This window comes from Mobula hypostoma (genome assembly GCF_963921235.1).
Source record: "Mobula hypostoma chromosome X1 unlocalized genomic scaffold, sMobHyp1.1 SUPER_X1_unloc_2, whole genome shotgun sequence".
NCBI lineage: Eukaryota > Metazoa > Chordata > Chondrichthyes > Myliobatiformes > Myliobatidae > Mobula > Mobula hypostoma.
This window is the reverse complement of record NW_026948166.1, coordinates 97,864-118,909: the sequence shown is the minus strand read 5'-3', so window position 1 is coordinate 118,909 and position 21,046 is coordinate 97,864. Positions and strand designations below refer to the sequence as shown.

Genomic DNA, 21,046 nt, shown 5'->3' with positions numbered 1-21,046 from the left:
CTCAGTTATATAAAGAGTAAAAGGGAGGTGAGAATTGATATTGGACCACTGGAAAATGATGCTGGTGAGGTAGTAATGAGGGACAAAGAAATGGCAGATGAATTTAATGGGTACTTTGCATCAGTCTTCACTGTGGAAGACACTAGCAGTGTGCCAGAGGTCTGTGAGTGTCAGGAAGCAGGAGTGAGTGCCATTGCTATTACAAAGGAAAAAGTGCTAGGTAAACTCAAAGGTCTTAAAGTGGATAAATCACCTGGACCAGATGGACTACATCCCAGAGTCCTGAAAGAGGTTGCTGAAGAGATAACAGATGCATTGGTCATAATCTTTCAAGAATCACTTGATTCTGGCATGGTCCCAGAGGACTGGAAGATTGTAAATGTCACTCCACTCTTTAAGAAGGGAGGAAGGCAAAAGAAATGAAATTATAGGCCAGTTAGCTGAAACTCAATGGTTGGGAAAGTGTTGGAGTCTATTATTAAGGATGAGGTTTTGAGGTTTTGAGGTTCTTGGAGACTAATGATAAAATAAGTTAAAGTCAGCATGGTTTCTGAAAAGGGAAATCTTGCCTGACAGATTTGTGAGGGTTCTTCGAGGAAGTAACAAGTAGAGTGGACAAAGGAGAGACAGTGGATGTCATTTACTTGGATTGTCAGAAGGCATTTGATAAGGTGCTTCACATGAGGCTGCTTAACAAGATAAAATCCTATGGAGTTACAGGAAAGATACTGGCATGGATAGCGGAATGGCTGACAGGCAGGAGGCTGTGACTGAGAATAAAAGGGGTCTTTTCTGTTGGCTCCCAGGGACTGCTGCTTTTCACGTTGTTTGTCAATGATTTAAATAATGGAATTGATGACTTTGTGGCAAAGTTTGCGGATGATACAAAGATAGGTAGTGCTGAGGAAGCAATGCGATTGCAGCAGGACTTAAACAAATTGGAAGAATGGGCAAAAAAGTGGCAGATAGAATGTTGGGAAATGTATGATAATGCATTTTGGTAAAAGGAACAATAGTGCACACTAATATTTAAATGAGAAGGTTCAAAGATTAGAGGTGCAGAGGGTCTTAGGACTCCTTGTGCAAGACTCCCAGAAGGTTAATTCACAGGTTGAGTGGTAAAGAAGGCAAGTGCAATGTTAGTACTTATTTCAAGGGGGATCAAATATAAAAGCAAGGAGATAATGAAAGAGCCTTTATAAGACACTGGTCAGGCTGCACTTGGAGTATTATCGACAGTTCTGGGCCCCATAACTCAGAAAAGATGTGTTGTCATTGAAGAGAATCCACAGGAGGTTCACGAAGATGAATCCCGGAATGTAGGGGTTAACATATAAAGTGTGTTTAGCAGCTTTGGGCCTGTACTCACTGAAATTTAGAAGAATGCGGAGGAGGGGAGGAATCTCATTGAAACCTACTGAATGTTGAAAGGACTAGATAAAGTGGATGTAGAGAGGATGTTTCTATGGTGGGAGTGTCCAGAACTAGATGGCACGGCCTCAAATTGAGCAGCGACCTTACCTTTAGAACAGAAAAGGGAGTAGGTTTTTTAGCCAGAGAGTAATGAATCTGTGGAATGCTCTGCCACAGACAGCTGTGGAGGCCAAGTCCATGGGTATATTTAAAGCAAAATTTGATACTTTCCTGATTGGTCAGGGCAAAGGATATGGTGAGAAGGCAGATGTATGGGGTTGAGTGGGATCCAAGATCAACCATGATGGAATGGCGGAGCAGACTCAGACTCAGTGGGTGATTGGCCTATTTCTGCTGCTATGTCTTATGGGATGGAAAGTTCCCTGAGCCAAGTGGTATGTGCTTTCAGGGTTTTGTACCTTCTGCCCGATGGGAGAGGGGAGAAGAGAGAATGTCTGGTGTGGGTGGGGTTTTTGATGATTCTGGCTGCTTTACTGAGACAGTGAGAAGTGTAGACAGAGTCCGTGGAGGGGAGGCTGGTTTCTGTGATGTGCTGAGCTGTGTCCACAACTCTCTGCAGTTTCTTGTGGTCACAGGCAGAGCCATACCAAGCCATGATGCATCCAGATAGGATGCTTTCTGTGTGCATCAATAAAAATTGGTGAGGGTCAGGGGGATATGCTGAATTTCTTTACTTCCATTCAGTTCCTTACAGAGATGGTGCCTAACCTACTGAATGCTTCCAGTATTTTGGGTGTCTGTTATATCCACTGCCAAAGACCCACTGCACACCCACCCCTTCAAACAACGCTGCGGAGATACAGAAGGGGCAGATTCCTGGCGAAGGGTCTCAGTCAGAAATGTCTGTTCTTTTTCTCCAGCATCTGCCGTCTTTCTTTCTCTCTCCATCTCCCTCTCCCTCTCCCTTCTCCACCCCCTCGCCCATCTCCCTTCCCCTCTCACTCCCCCTCTCCCTCCCTCCCTCCCTCCCCCTCCCCCTCTCTCCTCCCTCTCCCTCCCTCTCCCTCTCCCTCCCTCTCTCTCCCTCCCTCCCCCCTCTCTCCCTCCCTCCCCCTCCCTCTCCCCCTCCCTCTCCCCCTCCCTCTCCCCCTCCCTCTCTCTCTCTCCCTTCCTCCCTCTGTCCCTCCCTCCCCCTCTCTCTCTATCTCTCTCCCTTCTTCCCCCCTCTCTCTCCCCCTCCCTCCCTCTCTCCCTCCTTGTCTCCGTCCCTCTCTCATTCACTCTCTCGCACAACACTGGAGTCTATCAGGGCACCTGGGATCGGTCACCTTCCCAGACGCTGACTGTCTTGTCTGACTCCCTCGAGTCCCTCCCGAGTTGCCACATACCCCAACAACTGCCGTACACTGTCTCTGCAATGCCTGACCTCTGCTCTCCACCTTCTCCCAAAGCGCGGGCCTTATCTTCTATCGCAAGGGAGTGCGTTCAGTGGACAAGAAGACAGGAGCTAAGGTCATGTACGATCTGGAGGAGAGGGTCAACTTTGCCGTCTTTCCTTCGCTGCAAGGTGGCCCGCACAACCACGCCATCGCAAGCGTGGCAGCAGCACTGAAACAGGTAACCTGCTCCCACTCCCCTCAACACCTCCAGCTAGGAACGCTGTGCACAGTTCCCATCTCCCTATCCCTGGGTCAGACCCACACCGGGAGCACCGTGCACAGTTCCCGTCTCCCGATCCCTGGGTCAGACCCACACCAGGAGCACCGTGCACAGTTCCCGTCTCCCTATCCCTGGGTCAGACCCACACTGGAAGCACCGTGCACAGTTCCCGTCTCCCTATCCCTGGGTCAGACCCACACCGGGAGCACCGTGCACAGATCCCGTCTCCCTATCTCTGGGTTAGACCCACACCAGGAGCTCCGTCCACAGTTCCCGTCTCCCTATCCCTGGGTCAGACCCACACTGGAAGCACCGTGCACAGTTCCCGTCTCCCTGTCCCTGGGTCAGACCCACACCGGGAGCACCGTGCACAGTTCCCATCTCCCTAGCCCTGGGTCAGAGCCACTCTGGGAGCACCATTCACAGTTCCCATCTCCCTATCCCTGGGTCAGACCCACACCGGGAGCACCGTGCACAGTTCCCATCTCCCTAGCCCTGGGTCAGAGCCACTCTGGGAGCACCATTCACAGTTCCCATCTCCCTATCCTTGAAGCTAGTAAACTGCTCCACCACTTACTCACTCTGAGATCCCACTAAATACTCCACACATCTTTGAGTTGTACAGGTCAAAAACAAGCCTTTTCGCCCAAATCGTCTATGCCTGAGCCAGTCCCATGTCCTCACATTTGGTCCCTATCCGTCTAAACCTTTCCTGTCCATGTGCTTGTCCTCAACCACTGCCTCTGGCAGCTCGTTTAATATATGGACCACCGTCTGGGTGAAAAAGCTGCCTCCAGGTTTTCTCCCCTCTCACCTTAAACTTGTCCCCTCTAGTTCTAGACTGCCTTAGGGAGAAACCCACCTTTTCTAACCCCTCATGATTTTATAGTCCCCTATCAAGTCACCCTTTCAGCCTCGTTCCCTCCAGAGAAAACAGTCCCGGCCTGTCCAGTCTCTCCTTATACCACAAACCCTCCAATTGCAGCAGCAACCCAGTGAATCTTTCCTGCCCTGCCTTCGGCTCAATCCCATCCCATCCTTCCAGAACTGCACACAGTACTCTCCAACATCTGGTACAACAGTTAGCTCCAGAGTTCGATTCGGACGTGTCTGTAAGGAGTTTGCACGCCCTTCCCCGTGAACACATGGATTTCCTCCAGATGCTCTGGTTTCCTCCCACAATCCAAAGATGCACCGGTTAATACAGTTAATTGGTCATTGTAAATTGTCCTGTAAATTAGGCTAGTGTTACAAAGAAGAGAAAGTCTGCAGAAGTTGGAACTCCAGAGTAACACACACAAAATGCTGGAGGAACTCAGTGGGTCAGGCAGCATCAGGTTCTGAAAAAGGGTCTCATCCTGAAACATCGACTGTTTACTCTTTTCCATAGATGTTGCCTGACCTGCTGAGTTCTTCAAGCATTTTGTGCGTGTTGCTTCAGGCTAGTGTTAAATCAGTGGGGTTGCTGAGTGGTGTGGCTCATTGGGACAGAAGGGCCTGTTTCATGCTGAATCTCTAAATAAATAAATATTTAAAAACAACTGCAAAATAACGTCCCAACTCCTGTACTCAGTGCCCTGACTGATGAAGGCCAGTGTGCCGAACCACCCTGTCTACCTGTGACACCACTTTCAGGGAACCATGGACCTGTAACCATAGGTGCCCCTGTTTTACAACACAATCCAGGGCCCTCCTGAAAGGAGACCAGAACTGTAGACAATGCTCTTAGAAACATAAAACATAGAAAACCTACAGCACAATACAGGCCCTTCGGCCCACAATGCTGTGCTGAACATGTACTTACATTAGAAATTACCTAGGATTACCCATAGCCCTCTATTTTTCTAAGCACCATGTGCCTATCCAGGAGTCTCTTAAAAGACCCTATCGTTTCTTGACGTGGGTTCACCGAGAGGTCCCAACTTCTGAAGTCCTAACACCCCTTGGAATAAAGCAATAGCTGTCAAGTTATCTCCTACCTCCCCCCAATACCCTCACCTGTCCATCTCTCTTTCTTCTCTTCCCTCCCTTCATCCTTCCCCCAACCCCCTCATCTCCATCCCCATCACACCCTCCTCTCTTTAGTCCTACGTACAATCCCAGGAGTTGGGGAGGGGAAAGGATTCACAAGAAAGATGTGACTCAGGGAGGCTCTCTCTACCCCCACCCCGGTGTAGTGAAAGGTTTGACACTGTTCATCCCCCGACAGGCGAGCTCTCCGATGTTCCAAGAATATTCCCAGCAGATCCTAAAAAATGCAAAGGCCATGGCGAATGCCCTGCTGAAGAGGGGTTACACCTTGGTATCTGGTGAGTGGCATCTTCCTGCACCTTCTCTGTGATCCTCTCCATCCCTTACACCCCTCCCTGTCTCTGTCACATCACCAGGTCCAGTTATTGAAGAACCGAGTGACACATCTGCCCTGTAGCAAACTGCTCTTGTTACATTTATTTTCAACCCAGCCCTGTCACCCCCTCGTAGTGGGATGGCTGCCATTACAACGGGATTTGTGGTTGAACATTCCGGTAACTGTGGAGAATACCAGGCAAGGGGTTGTAGGGTGATATGCTAGAGTGTATCAGCGAATTGTTGGAGGATTCATAATACAGATAGATGGATAAATCAGTAAATGGGCTTATCGTTGCAACATATACTGGGGCAGTGAGAAACTTTGTTTTGCATGCCATACACACAGATCATTTCTCCACTTTGGTGCATTGAGGTAGTGCAAGGTAAAACAATAACAGAATACAGAATAAAGCATAACAGTTACAGAGAAAGTGCAGAGTAGGTAGCCAACGAGGTGCGACGTCATAATGAGGTAGATTGTGAGGTCAAGAGTCTGTCTTATCTTACTAAGGAACTGTTCAAGTCTTATAAAAGTGGAGTAGAAGCTGTCCTTACAGGCCTTTGTATCTTCTGCCCGATGGGAGGAGGAGAAGAGGGAATGTCGGTGGTGGGTGGGGTTTTTGATTATTCTGGCTGTTTTACTGAGACAGTGAGAAGTGTAGACAGATTCCATGGAGGGGAGTCTGGTTTCTGTGATGTGTTGAGCTGCGTCCACAACTCTCTGCGGTTTCTTGTGGTCACGGGCAGGGCAGTTACTGTCCCAAGCTATTGTGCATCCAAACAGAATGGTTTCTATGGTGCACCGGTAAAAATTGGTGAGGGTCAAAGGGGACATGCAGAGTGTCTTTAGCCTCCTGATAAAGTAGAGGCATTGGTGAGCTTTCTTGTCTGTGAATTCAATGTGGTTAGACCAGGACAGGGCTTTTGGAGGTGTTCACACCTATAGGAACTTGAAGCTTCAACCTCAACACTGTACAGGAGCATGTGCTCAGTCTCCCTTCCTGAAGTCAACGGCCAGCTCTGTTGTTGATGTTGATGTTGAGGACAAAGTTGTTGTCATGACACCACGTCACTAAGCTCTCTGTCCCCTTCCTGTAATCTGCATCAGCATTTCACATCGTCACTGTGATTGGCATGGACAGGATGGGCTGAAGTGCCTGCTTCCCTGCTGTCAGTTTTCAGTCACTGTGTGTTGTGAGGGGGTGATATTGTAACTGCACAACACCTATGTTGCAGGTGGAACAGACAATCACCTGGTCCTGGTGAATCTGCGACCAAAAGGGCTGGACGGGGCCAGAGCAGAGAGAGCACTAGAGCTGGTGTCCATCACAGCCAACAAGAATACCTGTCCCGGGGACAAGAGTGCCCTGTCACCCGGCGGCCTCAGGTTGGGTAAGTATTGAATTCCTGAGTCAATGTGGAGGGAGTTTCACTCAGTGTCTGACCCTGGGAGTGTGTGATGGGATGGTGTGAAGGGAGATTCACTCTGTGCCTATGGTGGGGTACTGGGGAGGATATCTCCTGCTTTGACCACCATCTGATGATTTTTGTCACGCATTCATTTCCGGATCTTTCTGTATTGGGGTGTTCGAGTTGGTAAAGGGTCTTTGAACCATTTCCGAGACTTACGAGTGTGTCCACTTTCTCAGGAGCTCCTGCCCTGACATCAAGGCAATTCAAGGAGGCTGACTTTGAGAAGGTGGTAGCATTTATCGACGAGGGGATCTCCATTGCCTTAGAGGTCAAGAAGAAAACAGGTAAAAGTTGTGGTTGGTCGGGAGACCTTGCAGCGAGTCTGAGGTGTTGGGGGTCGTGTTCAATCTCCCTGACCATGGAGTGTGTGATGGGACGGTGTGGAGGGAGCTTCACCCTTTACCTGACCCTGGGAGTGTGTGATGCGACAGTGTGGAGTGAGATTCACTCTATGTCTGACCACGGCAATGTGTGAATGGACGGTGTTGAGGGAGATTCACTCTGTGTCTGACCACGGCAATGTGTGAATGGACGGTGTTGAGGGAGATTCACTCTGTGTCTGACCCCGGGAGTGTGTGATGGGACAGTGTGGAGGGAGATTCACTCTATGTCTGACCCTGGGAGTGTGTGATAGGACAGTATGGAGGGAGATTCACTCTATGTCTGACCCTGGGAGTGTGTGATGGGACGGTGTGGAGGGAGATTCACTCTGTGTCTGACCCTGAGAGTGTGTGATGGGACGGTGTGGAGGGAGATTCACTCTGTGTCTGACCCTGGGAGTGTGTGATGGGACAGTGTGGAGGGAGCTTCACTCTGTGTCTGACCCTGGAGTGTGTGATGGGATGGTGTGGAGGGAGATTCACTCTGTGTCTGACCCTGGGAGTGTGTGATGGGACAGTGTGGAGGGAGCTTCACTCTGTGTCTGACCCTGGGAGTGTGTGATGGGACAGTGTGGAGGGAGCTTCATTCTGTGTCTGACCCTGGGAGTGTGTGATGGGATGGTGTGGAGGGAGATTCACTCTGTGTCTGACCCTGGGAGTGTGTGATAGGACGGTGTGGAGGGAGATTCACTCTGTGTCTGACCCTGGGAGTGTGTGATGGGATGGTGTGGAGGGAGATTCACTCTGTGTCTGACCCTGGGAGAGTGTGATGGAACAGTGTGGAGGGAGATTCACCCTGTGTCTGACCCTGGGAGTGTGTGATGGGACAGTGTGGAGGGAGCTTCACCCTTTATCTGACCCTGGGAGTGTGTGATGGGATGGTGTTGAGGGAGATTCACTTTGTGTCTGACCCCGGGAGTATGTAATGGGATGGTGTGGAGGGAGATTCACTCTGTGTCTGACCCTTTTTTTTTTTTTACAAAATTCTTTATTACAAATGTCGGTGCTATACAATATTTACAAACCCAGTGACTAACATATTTACTACACTACAAACAGACAATACATCTTAAACCAATATATTGCCATCCTCATCAATGATGGCATTTACACCCCGCGGAGCCCAACGGTCCCGGAACACCTCTACGGTCGCCGTGGACTGTGCGTATTCCTTTTCAATGTTCACCCGGGCACGAACATACCCCCTAAACATAGCCAGGCAGTCCGCCCGGGGAGAACCTCCTGCCACCCTTTTCCAGGAGCCACGGATGGCAATTTTCGCCAGCCCCAGGAGCAAGTTGACAAGGACATCCTCATCCCTCTGTGCCCCCCTCCTTACTGGATGACCATATATAAATAGGGTGGGACTGAAATGCAACCAGAAGGCGAGAAGCAGCCCACGCAAAAACGCGAAAAGGGGCTGCAGCCTCACACACTCCACGTACATGTGGTACACGGTCTCCTCCAGCCCGCAGAAGTGACACGCGGCTGGGAGATCCGTGTACAGACTGAAGAACTTATTGCAGGGCACCGCTTTATGCAGCACCCTCCAGCCGAGATCCCCAAGGTGCATGGGGAGGACTCCCTTGTAAAGGGACTTCCATTGGGGACCCCCCTCACCTCCAGGTGGAAAGACCGACCGCCATGGCGTGTCGGGACGGTGGACAAAGGCTAGGAAGTGGGGGGTGTGGAGCAGCAGCCCATAAAGGTACCTCCTGCCTGCATCCCTGAATGGGATTGTGGGTGTCGATGAAAGACGGCTCAAGTTGTGTGGATTCGTCTCTCGGGTAAGGCTGCGGGGCCTGGGCCCGACGAGCAGCTCAGCTTGAGTCGATCCACACACCTGAGCCGCACCGACATCCGCTGAGGCAGGGCAAGGGTCGGCCAGGACCCCGCCCTCTGCCAGAGGAGGGGATTCCCGGCCTGAGGCAACCATGTTCCAGACTCTCAGTAGGTCCTGATAGAAGCCGGGCAGCCTCTGCAAAGCAGCACGGCTGACGCCTGCCGGTGGTAGCTGCATATCTTCGTGAAGGCAGCAGCCCCTCCGGAGGAAGAAAGACGCCAACACGTGCCACCTGGGAGGGCGCTCGGCGTACAGGAATCTCTGCAGAGTCCTGAGGCGGAGAGCCGCCAGTCGTGTGCGTACACACACCAGCGACTGTCCGCCCTCTCCTACTGGGAGACTCAGAACCGCTGCAGAGACCCAGTGTTTCCTGTTTCCCCAGAAGAAGTCCACCAGCTTCCTCTGCATTCTCGCAACAAAAGGGGCAGGGGGGGCCAAGGTGACCATCCGGTACCACAACATGGAGGCCACCAGCTGGTTTATGACCACCACCCTGCCTCGATAGGAAAGCACCCTGAGAAGGCCTGACCAGCGCCCTAGCCGGGCCATGACCTTTGTCTCCAGGTCCTGCCAGTTCGCCAGCCAGGTCTCCCCAGAAGGACTCAGGTAGACTCCCAGATAGAGAAGACGTCTGGTGCTCCACTCAAAAGCTCTCATCTCCTCCGGCAGGGAGTCCACCTGCCACTGGCCTACTAAGAGTCCGGAACATTTCGCCCAGTTGATCCTGGCGGAGGATACCGCCGAGAAAACATCTTGGCACTCGCGCATCCTCCGCAGGTCACAGGGGTCTGTCATCATGAGGAGTACGTCATCGGCGTAGGCCGAGAGGACGACCCTCATGTCCGGTTCGCGCAGAACCAGACCTGTCAGCCTTCGCCGAAGAAGGCCGAGGAATGGCTCGACACAGATCGCATACAGTTGACCGGACATGGGGCACCCTTGACGCACTCCTCTTCGGAAGTGGATAGGTCCTGTCAGTGATCCGTTGATCTTAACTAGGCACTCTGCGGCAGAGTACAGGAGCCGAACTCGGGCCACAAAGTGTGGTCCGAGCCCAAAAGCCTGCAGGGTGCCCAGCAGGAAACTGTGGTCCACCCGGTCAAACGCCTTCTCCTGGTCAAGAGAAAGAAACGCTGCCGGGGTCCCAGTCTCCTGGAGCAGGTGGATCAGGTCCCGTACTAGGTGGACATTGTCCTGGATGGAGCGGCCCGGGACCGTGTAAGATTGGTCAGGATGGACCACCTGTCCAATTACCGAACCCAGACGGTTGGCCATTGCCCGGGCGAAGATCTTGTCGTCCGCGCACAAGAGGGAGACCGGCCGCCAGTTCTTTAGCAGGCGGAGGTCTCCCTTCTTGGGCAGTAGGACCACAACAGCTCTTCGCCATGAGAGGGGCATTTCTCCGGTGGCTAGGCTCTCCCCTAGGACAAGGCTGTAATCATCCCCCAGGACATCCCAAAAAGCCTGATAAAACTCAACACTCAGTCCATCCAAACCAGGGGACTTGCCCCTCCGGAGTTGCCGAAGGGCAGTGGACAGCTCCTCCCGAGTCAGGGGGGCATCCAGACGCACTGCATCCTCTGGACTGACCTTAGGCAAATCCTTCCAGACCTCATTGCACGCCTCCGCATTTGACGGATCAGGCGAGAATAAGGACCGATAGAATGAACAGACCTCGTTGTTAATTCCATCAGGGTCCGTGATGGAGGAGCCATCGGCAGCCAGCAATTCCACTAGCTGCTTTTGAACTCCCCGCCACCTCTCCAACGAGTAGAAGAAGGGTGAGCCACGGTCCAAATCCTGCAGCATTTGGATCCGTGACCTCACGTACGCACCTCGGGACTGCTGAAGCTGCAAGTCCCTTAGTGCGTCCTTCTTCTCCTGGTATTCCTGCCACAGCTGCTGGTCTCCAGTGGTCGGACCGAGGCGGGACTCCAGGTCAAGCAACGCTCTCTCAAGCCGCTCAATCTCAGAGCCCCGCCCTTTGGTCGACCCCCTAGTGTACTCCCGACATAAAAACCGGATGTGGGCTTTGCCCACATCCCACCATAGCCGTAGGGAGCAGAACTCTCTCCGCCTCTCCTTCCAGGAGACCCAGAACGCTCGGAACGAATCCCGGAAACGGCTGTCCTCCAGCAGCCGGTTGTTAAAATGCCAATACCCGGATCCCACCCGAGGGTGTAGTGGAATAAATTCCATCCACACAAGGTGATGATCCGAGCACGACACTGGCCGCATGGAGGACGCCGACACGCGGGAGGCGTAGGCCCGAGAGATGTAAAAGCGGTCTATCCTGGAACCTCCTTCTCTAGACCTTCTCGAGAAGGCGCTAGAGTTGGGGTGAAAATTCCGCCAGCTGTCCACCAAGTCAAAGGAGCCGACTAGCTCCTTTAACTTTTTTGCCGATGCTGGGTCGCGTTGGAGGCCCGAACGGTCCTCCGCCTCGAGGGTACAATTGAAATCTCCCCCGAGGATTACGCAGTCCCCAGGATCGATGGAGCTCAGCAGGGTGGACAGCTGACAGAATAGGCGCGTCTGCATCACACTGCGCCTGGGAGCGTACACATTGATAAAATGCAATGGTACGCCATCCAGGCGCACAACCAGGTGGAGCAGACGGCCGGGCACAACGTCTTGGACTCTTTCAATTACTGGCTGGAAGGTCGGGGCCAACAGGATCGCCACCCCGCTAGAAATGGAGCTGAGGTGGCTCATGTAGACCCCGCCCCGCCACTCCAGGAGCCAAGCAGACTCGTCCCCAGGGATGGTATGGGTTTCCTGCAGGAAACTCACCGTATACCGCCCATCCCTGAGGACTGAGAGATTGTTATGCCTGCGAAGAGGACCCCTGCTGCCGTTTACATTGAGACTAGCTATGGTAAGCTTCATGGCGGGAACACACTAGGTCTCAGCAGCTGCGCCCATTTCGGTGAGAGCGGAGGCGCCTTCCACCACACTGTCCGGAAAGAAAGCAAGGATACCTTTTGCTTTCCGGGCTCGAGCGGTACCAGCAACACCCTGTGACCCACCATCCCCCGTAGGAGCGAGGCTGCTTCTCCCTCTGATGTCCCTTACTAGGTCATCCAGGAAAGATTTTAGTTGCCGTCTGTCGTTCCCCACCACCGCATTCCTCTTTCCCTTTCCCTTTCGTCTGAGGATGACTCGCAGGGACCTCACCAGCCTCGGCATGCTGGGCCAGCGAAGCGAGGCTAGCTGAGGCCGGTGCTTGGCACCCTCAGAGGTGAGAATGAAATGCTTAATTTCCTCTACAGGTATCAATGGGGATTTCTCAGGAGGGGTGAGGATGTCCATTGTTTCACTATCGAAAGAGTCCCCCTCCAACCCGTCACTGCAGACAGAATCCCCATCGGCCTCCCCGCATGTTCCAATAGATGGCTGCGCCTGCGACCCACACCGCGCAGCGGGCACCTCGCTCTTACCTGCCTTCTCCACCGTCGCATCAGCCTCATCCACATTTGCGACAGTGGAGAGACAATCCCCAGGGACTCCCTGCAAGTCATTTATTGCTGGGGTCGATGTGCACAGAATATCGTCCTCCCTAGGGGGCAGGCATAGAGGGGAACCCGGCACCTTTGGTCCAAGGGATTCATAAGCCGCCTGGTGCTGAGAATGAGAGAGCTTTGCCTCGTCTCCTATTACACTATTCGGTACACTGGCCTCCAGAGAGGCGCTGACTTGTAGGTCCTGGGTGGAGGCCTCCAGGGCTGCCTCATTTGTGCAAACAGGCCTATCACAAGCCTTTTGCACAACCACACCATCTACCCCAGGACTGGTGGCTACATCTGAGGACTCAGGTTTAGAACCAACCCCAACCCGGATTCCCACCCCTTCCTGGGACTCCCCCGCATCTACATCCCCTGCCCTCTTGCGGGAACGTTCCCTTCTCCTCTTCACGCTGGAGGAGCACACAGGTGCAGGCTTCACCGATGGGGCGGCGCCTTCTGTTTCCATCGCCCCGTCTGCTTGCGCACCTCCCCGAGCCCCACGCTCCACTTCAGACGAAATGGGTGTGAGCTCTGCGGCCTCAAAGGCCCGCTTCTTACTATGTTTAGATTTCCCCTTTGCCTTCTTACTCCGCACAGACTCCACCCCGTCCCCCACCTGAACTACAGGGAGAGGAGCAGGGACCGACCCAACCGTAGAAGTAGGGACAGGGGTTGGGGTAGGGGTAGGGGCAGGGTGAGGGGCTGGGGCAGGATCACGGGCGGGGGCAGGGTCAGATGCAGGTGCAGGCGCACGCGCAGGAGTAGGATCAGGGGCAGAGGTAGCTGCGGCACTGGTGCCCGAAGTGGGCTCCCTCGGGTTCCGGGCGGCAGGACAGTCCCTCCGAAAGTGCCCCACCTCCCTGCACGCATGGCACCGTGGGCGCTCGGAGCTCCAGTACACCTGATAATCTACTCCCTCGTGCCGGACAGTAAAGCGGCCCTCAACATCGTCCTCCCTTTCCAGCTGCATGAAAACCTGACGCCGGAAAGAGATTACGGTGCGGAGGGTGCGTCTCTTAAATTTGTGTCGGATGGCAGTAATCTCCGACCTTACTTGCCCTAAACGGGCCAGTGGGGGAAGCAAGTCCTCATTTGGAATGAAAGGCTTAACATGCCCAAGCACGATACGTTGCGTGGGGGCCGTCACCAGCTCCATAGGTAAAAAGATGGTGTCCACCGTGACTCCCCTGCTTAGGGCCCGGTGCACTAGCTCTTCATTCACCAGATAGAACACCGCCTTTCCGAACTCCTTCTCGGTGGCCAGAATACCACCTTTCCCCACAAGGTCCTCCATTGCCTCCGTACACTTTTCTAGTGTCATTCCAGGGCGCAAAATACATTGCACCCCACGTTCCACCTTCACCGACCGAAACAGGGCGTTGTCCGAGGCCGGGGAGGCAGCCGCCCTTGCGTAATTCCCCGAAGGCCCGCGACTCCCTGGAGACCGGTCCGGCATGCTGGCGCTCTTTCCAGTCCGAGAATTTTGCGGCGGTGCCAGTTAGAAGTCCTGGAGCGAGTCCAATAACTGGCCGGGAAAGTTTGCAGTCGACAGTTCCTCGCTGGCTCGGCGCCAGGAAAGGCTCCGTCGGACTTGCAGAGACCCAGGCCGGGAGAGGCCGAAACGTCCTTCCAGATGCTCCGGCACCGGCACCGACACCGGACGAAAAATCAGGAAAACAATGGAGGAGGAACGTTGCCCCGATGTCAATGGGGGGAAAACGACGGCGTTTGCCTCCGGTTTTGGAGCAAACCGGCTTACTGGCGAGTTGCCAGCGGCCGCAGCTGGGAGCTACGCAGTAAGCAGCCGCCAACAAACCCAGTCCAAACCGGCAGCAAAAACTCCACACCGAGCTTCCACGCCAACGCCGTCACTCACTCAGTTGTCCAAGAGACTTTTAGAGCCACCTCCAAAGTATTCCACGAACTTTATCCAGTAGTTTTCCTTCGATTTCTCCCAGCTCAGTCAGCACAGCTCCTCTCTGTGTCTGACCCTGGGAGTGTGTGATGGGACAGTGTGGAGGGAGACTCACTCTGTGTCTGACCCTTTTTTTTTTAAACAAATTCTTTATTACAAATGTCGGTGCTATACAATATTTACAAACCCAGTGACTAACATATTTACTACACTACAAACAGACCCAATACATGTTAAACCAATATATTGCCATCCTCATCAATGATGGCTTTTACACCCCGCGGAGCCCAACGGTCCCGGAACACCTCTACGGTCGCCGTGGACTGTGCGTATTCCTTTTCAATGTTCACCCGGGCATGAACATACCCTCTAAACATAGCCAGGCAGTCCGCCCGGGGAGAACCTCCTTCCACCCTTTTCCAGGAGCCACGGATGGCAATTTTCGCCAGCCCCAGGAGCAAGTTGACAAGGACATGCTCATCCCTCTGTGCCCCCCTCCTTACTGGATGACCATATATGAATAGTGGGGGACTGAAATGCAACCAGAAGGCGAGAAGCAGCCCACGCAAATACGCGAAAAGCGGCTGCAGCCTCACACACTCCACGTACATATGGTACAAGGTCTCCTCCAGCCCGCAGAAGTGACACGCGGCTGGGAGATCCGTGTACAGACTAAAGAACTTATTGCAGGGCACCGCTTTATGCAGCACCCTGTAGCCAAGATCCCCAAGGTTGATGGGAAGGACTCCCTCGTAAAGGGACTTCCATTGGGGACCCCCCTCACCTCCAGGTGGAAAGACCGACCGCCATGGCATGTCGGGACGGTGGACAAGGACAAGGAAGTGGAGGGTGGGGAGCAGCAGCCCATTAAGGTACCTCCTACCTGCATCCCTGAATGGGATTGTGGGTGTCGATGAAAGACGGCTCACTCTATGATTCACTCTGTGTCTGACCCCGGGAGTGCGTGATGGTACAGTGTGTAGGGAGATTCACTCTGTGTCTGACCCTGGGAGTGTGTGATGGGACGGTGTGGAGGGAGATTCACTCTGTGTCTGACCCTGGGAGTGTGTGATGGGACAGTGTGGAGGGAGATTCACTCTGTGTCTGACCCTGGGAGTGTGTGATGGGACAGTGTGGAGGGAGATTCACTCTGTGTCTGACCCCGGCAGTGTGTGATGGGACAGTGTAGAGAGAGATCCACTCAGTGTCTGACCCCAGGAGTGTGTGATGGGACAGTGTGGAGGAAGATTCACTCTGTGTCTGACCCCGGGAGTGTGTGATGGGACGGTGTGGAGGGAGATTCATTCTGTGTCTGACCCTGGGAGTGTGTGATGGGACGGTGTGGAGGGAGATTCACTCTGTGTCTGACCCTGGGAGTGTGTGATGGGACAGTGTAGACGGAGATCCACTCTCTGTCTGACCCCAGGAGTGTGTGATGGGACAGTGTGGAGGAAGATTCACTCTGTGTCTGACCCCGGGAGTGTGTGATGGGACGGTGTGGAGGGAGATTCACTCTGTGTCTGACCCCGGGAGTGTGTGATGGGACAGTGTGGAGGGAGATTCACTCTGTGTCTGACCCTGGGAGTGTGTGATGGGACGGTGTGGAGGGAGATTCATTCTGTGTCTGACCCTGGGAGTGTGTGATGGGACGGTGTGGAGGGAGATTCACTCTGTGTCAGACCCTGGGAGTGTGTAATGGGACAGTGTGGAGGGAGATTCACTCTGTGTCTGACCCTGGGAGAGTGTGATGGGACAGTGTAGAGGGAGATTCACTCTGTGTCTGACCCTGGGAGTGTGTGATGGGACAGTGTAGAGGGAGATTCACTCTGTGCCTGACCCCAGGAGTGTGTGATGGGACAGTGTGGAGGAAGATTCACTCTGTGTCTGACCCCGGGAGTGTGTGATGGGACAGTGTGTAGGGAGATTCACTCTGTGTCTGACCCCAGGAGTGTGTGATGGGACGGTGTGGAGGGAGATTCACTCTGTGTCTGACCCTGGGAGTGTGTTATGGGACAGTGTGTAGGGAGATTCACTCTGTGTCTGATCCTGGGAGTGTGTGATGGGACAGTGTAGAGGGAGATTCACTCTGTGTCTGACCCTGGGAGTGTGTGATGGGACAGTGTAGAGGGAGATTCACTCTGTGCCTGACCCCAGGAGTGTGTGATGGGACAGTGTGGAGGAAGATTCACTCTGTGCCTGACCCCAGGAGTGTGTGATGGGACACTGTGGAGGAAGATTCACTCTGTGTCTGACCCCGGGAGTGTGTGATGGGACAGTGTGTAGGGAGATTGACTCTGTGTCTGACCCCAGGAGTGTGTGATGGGACGGTGTGGAGGGAGATTCACTCTGTGTCTGACCCTGGGAGTGTGTTATGGGACAGTGTGTAGGGAGATTCACTCTGTGTCTGATCCTGGGAGTGTGTGATGGGACAGTGTGTAGGGAGATTCACTCTGTGTCTGACCCCGGGAGTGTGTGATGGGACAGTGTAGAGGGAGATTCACTCTGTGTCTGACCCTGGGAGTGTGTGATGGGACAGTGTCGAGGGAGATTCACTCTGTGCCTGACCCCAGGAGTGTGTGATGGGACAGTGTGTAGGGAGATTCACTCTGTGTCTGACCCCGGGAGTGTGTGATGGGACAGTGTAGAGGGAGATTCACTCTGTGTCTGACCCCGGGAGTGTGTGATGGGACGGTGTGGAGGGAGATTCACTCTGTGTCTGACCCTGGGAGTGTGTTATGGGACAGTGTGGAGGGAGATTCACTCTGTGTCTGACCCTGGGAGTGTGTGATGGGACAGTGTAGAGGGAGATTCACTCTGTGCCTGACCCCAGGAGTGTGTGATGGGACAGTGTAGAGGGAGATTCACTCTGTGTCTGACCCTGGGAGTGTGTGATGGGACAGTGTAGAGGGAGATTCACTCTGTGCCTGACCCCAGGAGTGTGTGATGGGACAGTGTGGAGGAAGATTCACTCTGTGTCTGACCCCGGGAGTGTGTGATGGGACAGTGTGTAGGGAGATTCACTCTGTGTCTGACCCCAGGAGTGTGTGATGGGACGGTATGGAGGGAGATTCACTCTGTGTCTGACCCTGGGAGTGTGTTATGGGACAGTGTGTAGGGAGATTCACTCTGTGTCTGATCCTGGGAGTGTGTGATGGGACAGTGTAGAGGGAGATTCACTCTGTGTCTGACCCCGGGAGTGTGTGATGGGACAGTGTAGAGGGAGATTCACTCTGTGTCTGACCCTGGGAGTGTGTGATGGGACAGTGTAGAGGGAGATTCACTCTGTGCCTGACCCCAGGAGTGTGTGATGGGACAGTGTGGAGGAAGATTCACTCTGTGTCTGACCCCGGGAGTGTGTGATGGGACAGTGTGTAGGGAGATTGACTCTGTGTCTGACCCCAGGAGTGTGTGATGGGACGGTGTGGAGGGAGATTCACTCTGTGTCTGACCCTGGGAGTGTGTTATGGGACAGTGTGTAGGGAGATTCACTCTGTGTCTGATCCTGGGAGTGTGTGATGGGACAGTGTGTAGGGAGATTCACTCTGTGTCTGACCCCGGGATTGTGTGATGGGACAGTGTAGAGGGAGATTCACTCTGTGTCTGACCCTGGGAGTGTGTGATGGGACAGTGTAGAGGGAGATTCACTCTGTGCCTGACCCCAGGAGTGTGTGATGGGACAGTGTGGAGGAAGATTCACTCTGTGTCTGACCCCGGGAGTGTGTGATGGGACAGTGTGTAGGGAGATTCACTCTGTGTCTGACCCCAGGAGTGTGTGATGGGACGGTGTGGAGGGAGATTCACTCTGTGTCTGACCCTGGGAGTGTGTTATGGGACAGTGTGTAGGGAGATTCACTCTGTGTCTGATCCTGGGAGTGTGTGATGGGACAGTGTAGAGGGAGATTCACTCTGTGTCTGACCCTGGGAGTGTGTGATGGGACAGTGTAGAGGGAGATTCACTCTGTGCCTGACCCCAGGAGTGTGTGATGGGACAGTGTGGAGGAAGATTCACTCTGTGTCTGACCCCGGGAGTGTGTGATGGGACAGTGTGTAGGGAGATTCACTCTGTGTCTGACCCCAGGAGTGTGTGATGGGACGGTGTGGAGGGAGATTCACTCTGTGTCTGACCCTGGGAGTGTGTTATGGGACAGTGTGTAGGGAGATTCACTCTGTGTCTGATCCTGGGAGTGTGTGATGGGACAGTGTAGAGGGAGATTCACTCTGTGTCTGACCCTGGGAGTGTGTGATGGGACAGTGTGGAGGAAGATTCACTCTGTGTCTGACCCCGGGAGTGTGTGATGGGACAGTGTGTAGGGAGATTCACTCTGTGTCTGACCCCGGGAGTGTGTGATGGGACAGTGTAGAGGGAGATTCACTCTGTGTCTGACCCTGGGAGTGTGTGATGGGACGGTGTGGAGGGAGATTCACTCTGTGTCTGACCCTGGGAGTGTGTTATGGGACAGTGTGGAGGGAGATTCACTCTGTGTCTGACCCTGGGAGTGTGTGATGGGACAGTGTAGAGGGAGATTCACTCTGTGCCTGACCCCAGGAGTGTGTGATGGGACAGTGTGGAGGAAGATTCACTCTGTGTCTGACCCCGGGAGTGTGTGATGGGACAGTGTGGAGGAAGATTCACTCTGTGTCTGACCCCGGGAGTGTGTGATGGGACAGTGTGGAGGGAGTTATATGTTATATATTGCACTGTACTGCTGCTGCCAAACAAATTTCATGAAGTTAGTGATAATAAACTTGATTTTGATTCTGGTTATTCTGGAAATAGCGAGGATAGACAGAAGGAACCTTGTCTCTCTTGAGAGTTTGCACTTTTGGAGGTCAAATGTAATGAGAACTGCAGGAGTCTCAACAGTGTTGATATACAAAGAGATTCAGGGGTCCAAGTCCACAGCTTCTTGAAAGTAGATGTAAAGATTGACAAATCAGTAAAGGAGGCAATGGTATGATTGTGTCAGTAGTTGAGGCATTGAGTTCAAGGATTAGGAAGTTATGTTGCAACTTTTTAAAACTCTGTTTAGGTCACATTTAGAGTATCAAATTCAAATCTGGTCACCTCATTACAGGAAGGGTGTGGGGGCTTTGGAGAAGGTACAGAAGAGATTTACCAGGATGCTGTCTGGATTACAGGGCATGAGCTATAAGGAGAGGCTGGACAAATTTGTGTTGTTTTCTCTGGAGCAGCAAAGACTGAGGAGAGACCTGAGAGAGGTTTAGAATATTATGAGGGACAAAGATAGAGTAGACAGATGAGTCAAAATTTATACCAGAGCGCATGCATTTAAGGTGAGAGGAGGTAAGTTTTGAATCAGAATCAGGTTTATTATCACCACCATACTGTGAAATTTGTTGTTTTGGGGTAGTACTTCAAACTTTAAACTGCTCACACTTGTAATCCCTCAATGAGACTTGGTGTGTGTTTGCTCGACTTCCCCTTCCTGAAGTCCACTGTCAGTTCATTGGTCTGGCGATGTGTGGGGCACCTTTTTCACGGAGGTCTTCTTTTCCACGGAGAATGGTGGGTGCCTGGAATGTGCTGCCGGGGTGCTGGTGGAGGCTGCTACGATAAGAGTTTAAGAGGCTCTTAGACAGACATGTGTATGTGCAGAGAATGGAGGGTTATGGACATTGTGTAGACAGAAGAGAACAGTTTAGTTAGGTGACATTAGGTTAGTTTGGCACAACATGGTGGGATGAGGAGCCTGCTTTTCTTGAAATCCCATGCTGGGATCTGGACCATCCTTGTCTGGAATCCTTAGGGTCCTGTTGAGATATCACCTACATCGCCATCACAACACACCAGCTGGGGACAGGAAGCTCAGGTTGGTCGCACTCATATCCAGTGGGCGAATAGCCTGTTTCTGTATTCTAACCACGTTCTCCTTCTTTCTGTTTCCCCCACCTCCCCACCTCTACAACCCTGCAGGGAACCTGAAGGAGTTCAAGGAGGCTCTCCTCGCAGATCCTGACACCACAGCCAAACTTGCCGATCTTCGGGGGCGTGTTGAGGAATTTGCCAGGAGCTTCCCCATGCCAGGCTTCAAGGACCATTGATGAAGGGTGGAGATCCAGGGGAGAGGGTCACAGAGGGAGGAGGGACCAACCATTAGAACCCACTGATGGAGGCCAACAACCGAGGGATGGGTGATAACCGGCTGATCTTTGAATATCCCTTTTGGATAACTGACTCCCCAACTTCCCTCCCTCATTCCCTTCCCTTCCCTCTCCAACCTCCATGACCCCACTCTCCCTCCACATCTATCTCTCTCTCCCACCTCCTCCTCTTCTTCCCCACATCCCTCTTCTTCCCCCCTCCCTCCCCATCAGCCCCCCCTCACTCTCCCCCTGTTTCTGTACACAAAGGTCCAGAAATAAAATCAAAATTACTTTTTCCCCGCATTAAATGACTCGAGGGCTGATTCTCTGACATAGCGCAGTGCTAACCCCTCACCCCTCTCTGCCTCTTTCCCCCTCACTGCCCCCTCCCCTCCTTTCACATTGCCCCTCCCATAATACAACACTCCCTCCCCATCCCCCA

At 53.1% G+C, this 21,046-nt stretch overlaps 1 protein-coding gene across 1 annotated transcript in view; it reads left to right on the top strand.

Annotated features, from left to right (window-relative positions):
- The window catches only part of shmt2 (serine hydroxymethyltransferase 2 (mitochondrial)), a 62,656-nt gene extending 41,611 nt beyond the window's left edge, over positions 1 to 21,045 (top strand). The window contains exons 8-12 of the mRNA XM_063039252.1: positions 2,826 to 2,991; positions 5,243 to 5,342; positions 6,619 to 6,774; positions 7,032 to 7,139; positions 20,435 to 21,045. Coding sequence (XP_062895322.1) covers positions 2,826 to 2,991; positions 5,243 to 5,342; positions 6,619 to 6,774; positions 7,032 to 7,139; positions 20,435 to 20,562 — 658 coding nt within the window. The 3' untranslated portion in view covers positions 20,563 to 21,045. The remainder of the gene's footprint in view (positions 1 to 2,825; positions 2,992 to 5,242; positions 5,343 to 6,618; positions 6,775 to 7,031; positions 7,140 to 20,434) is intronic.
- Position 21,046: the final 1 nt, after the last annotated feature.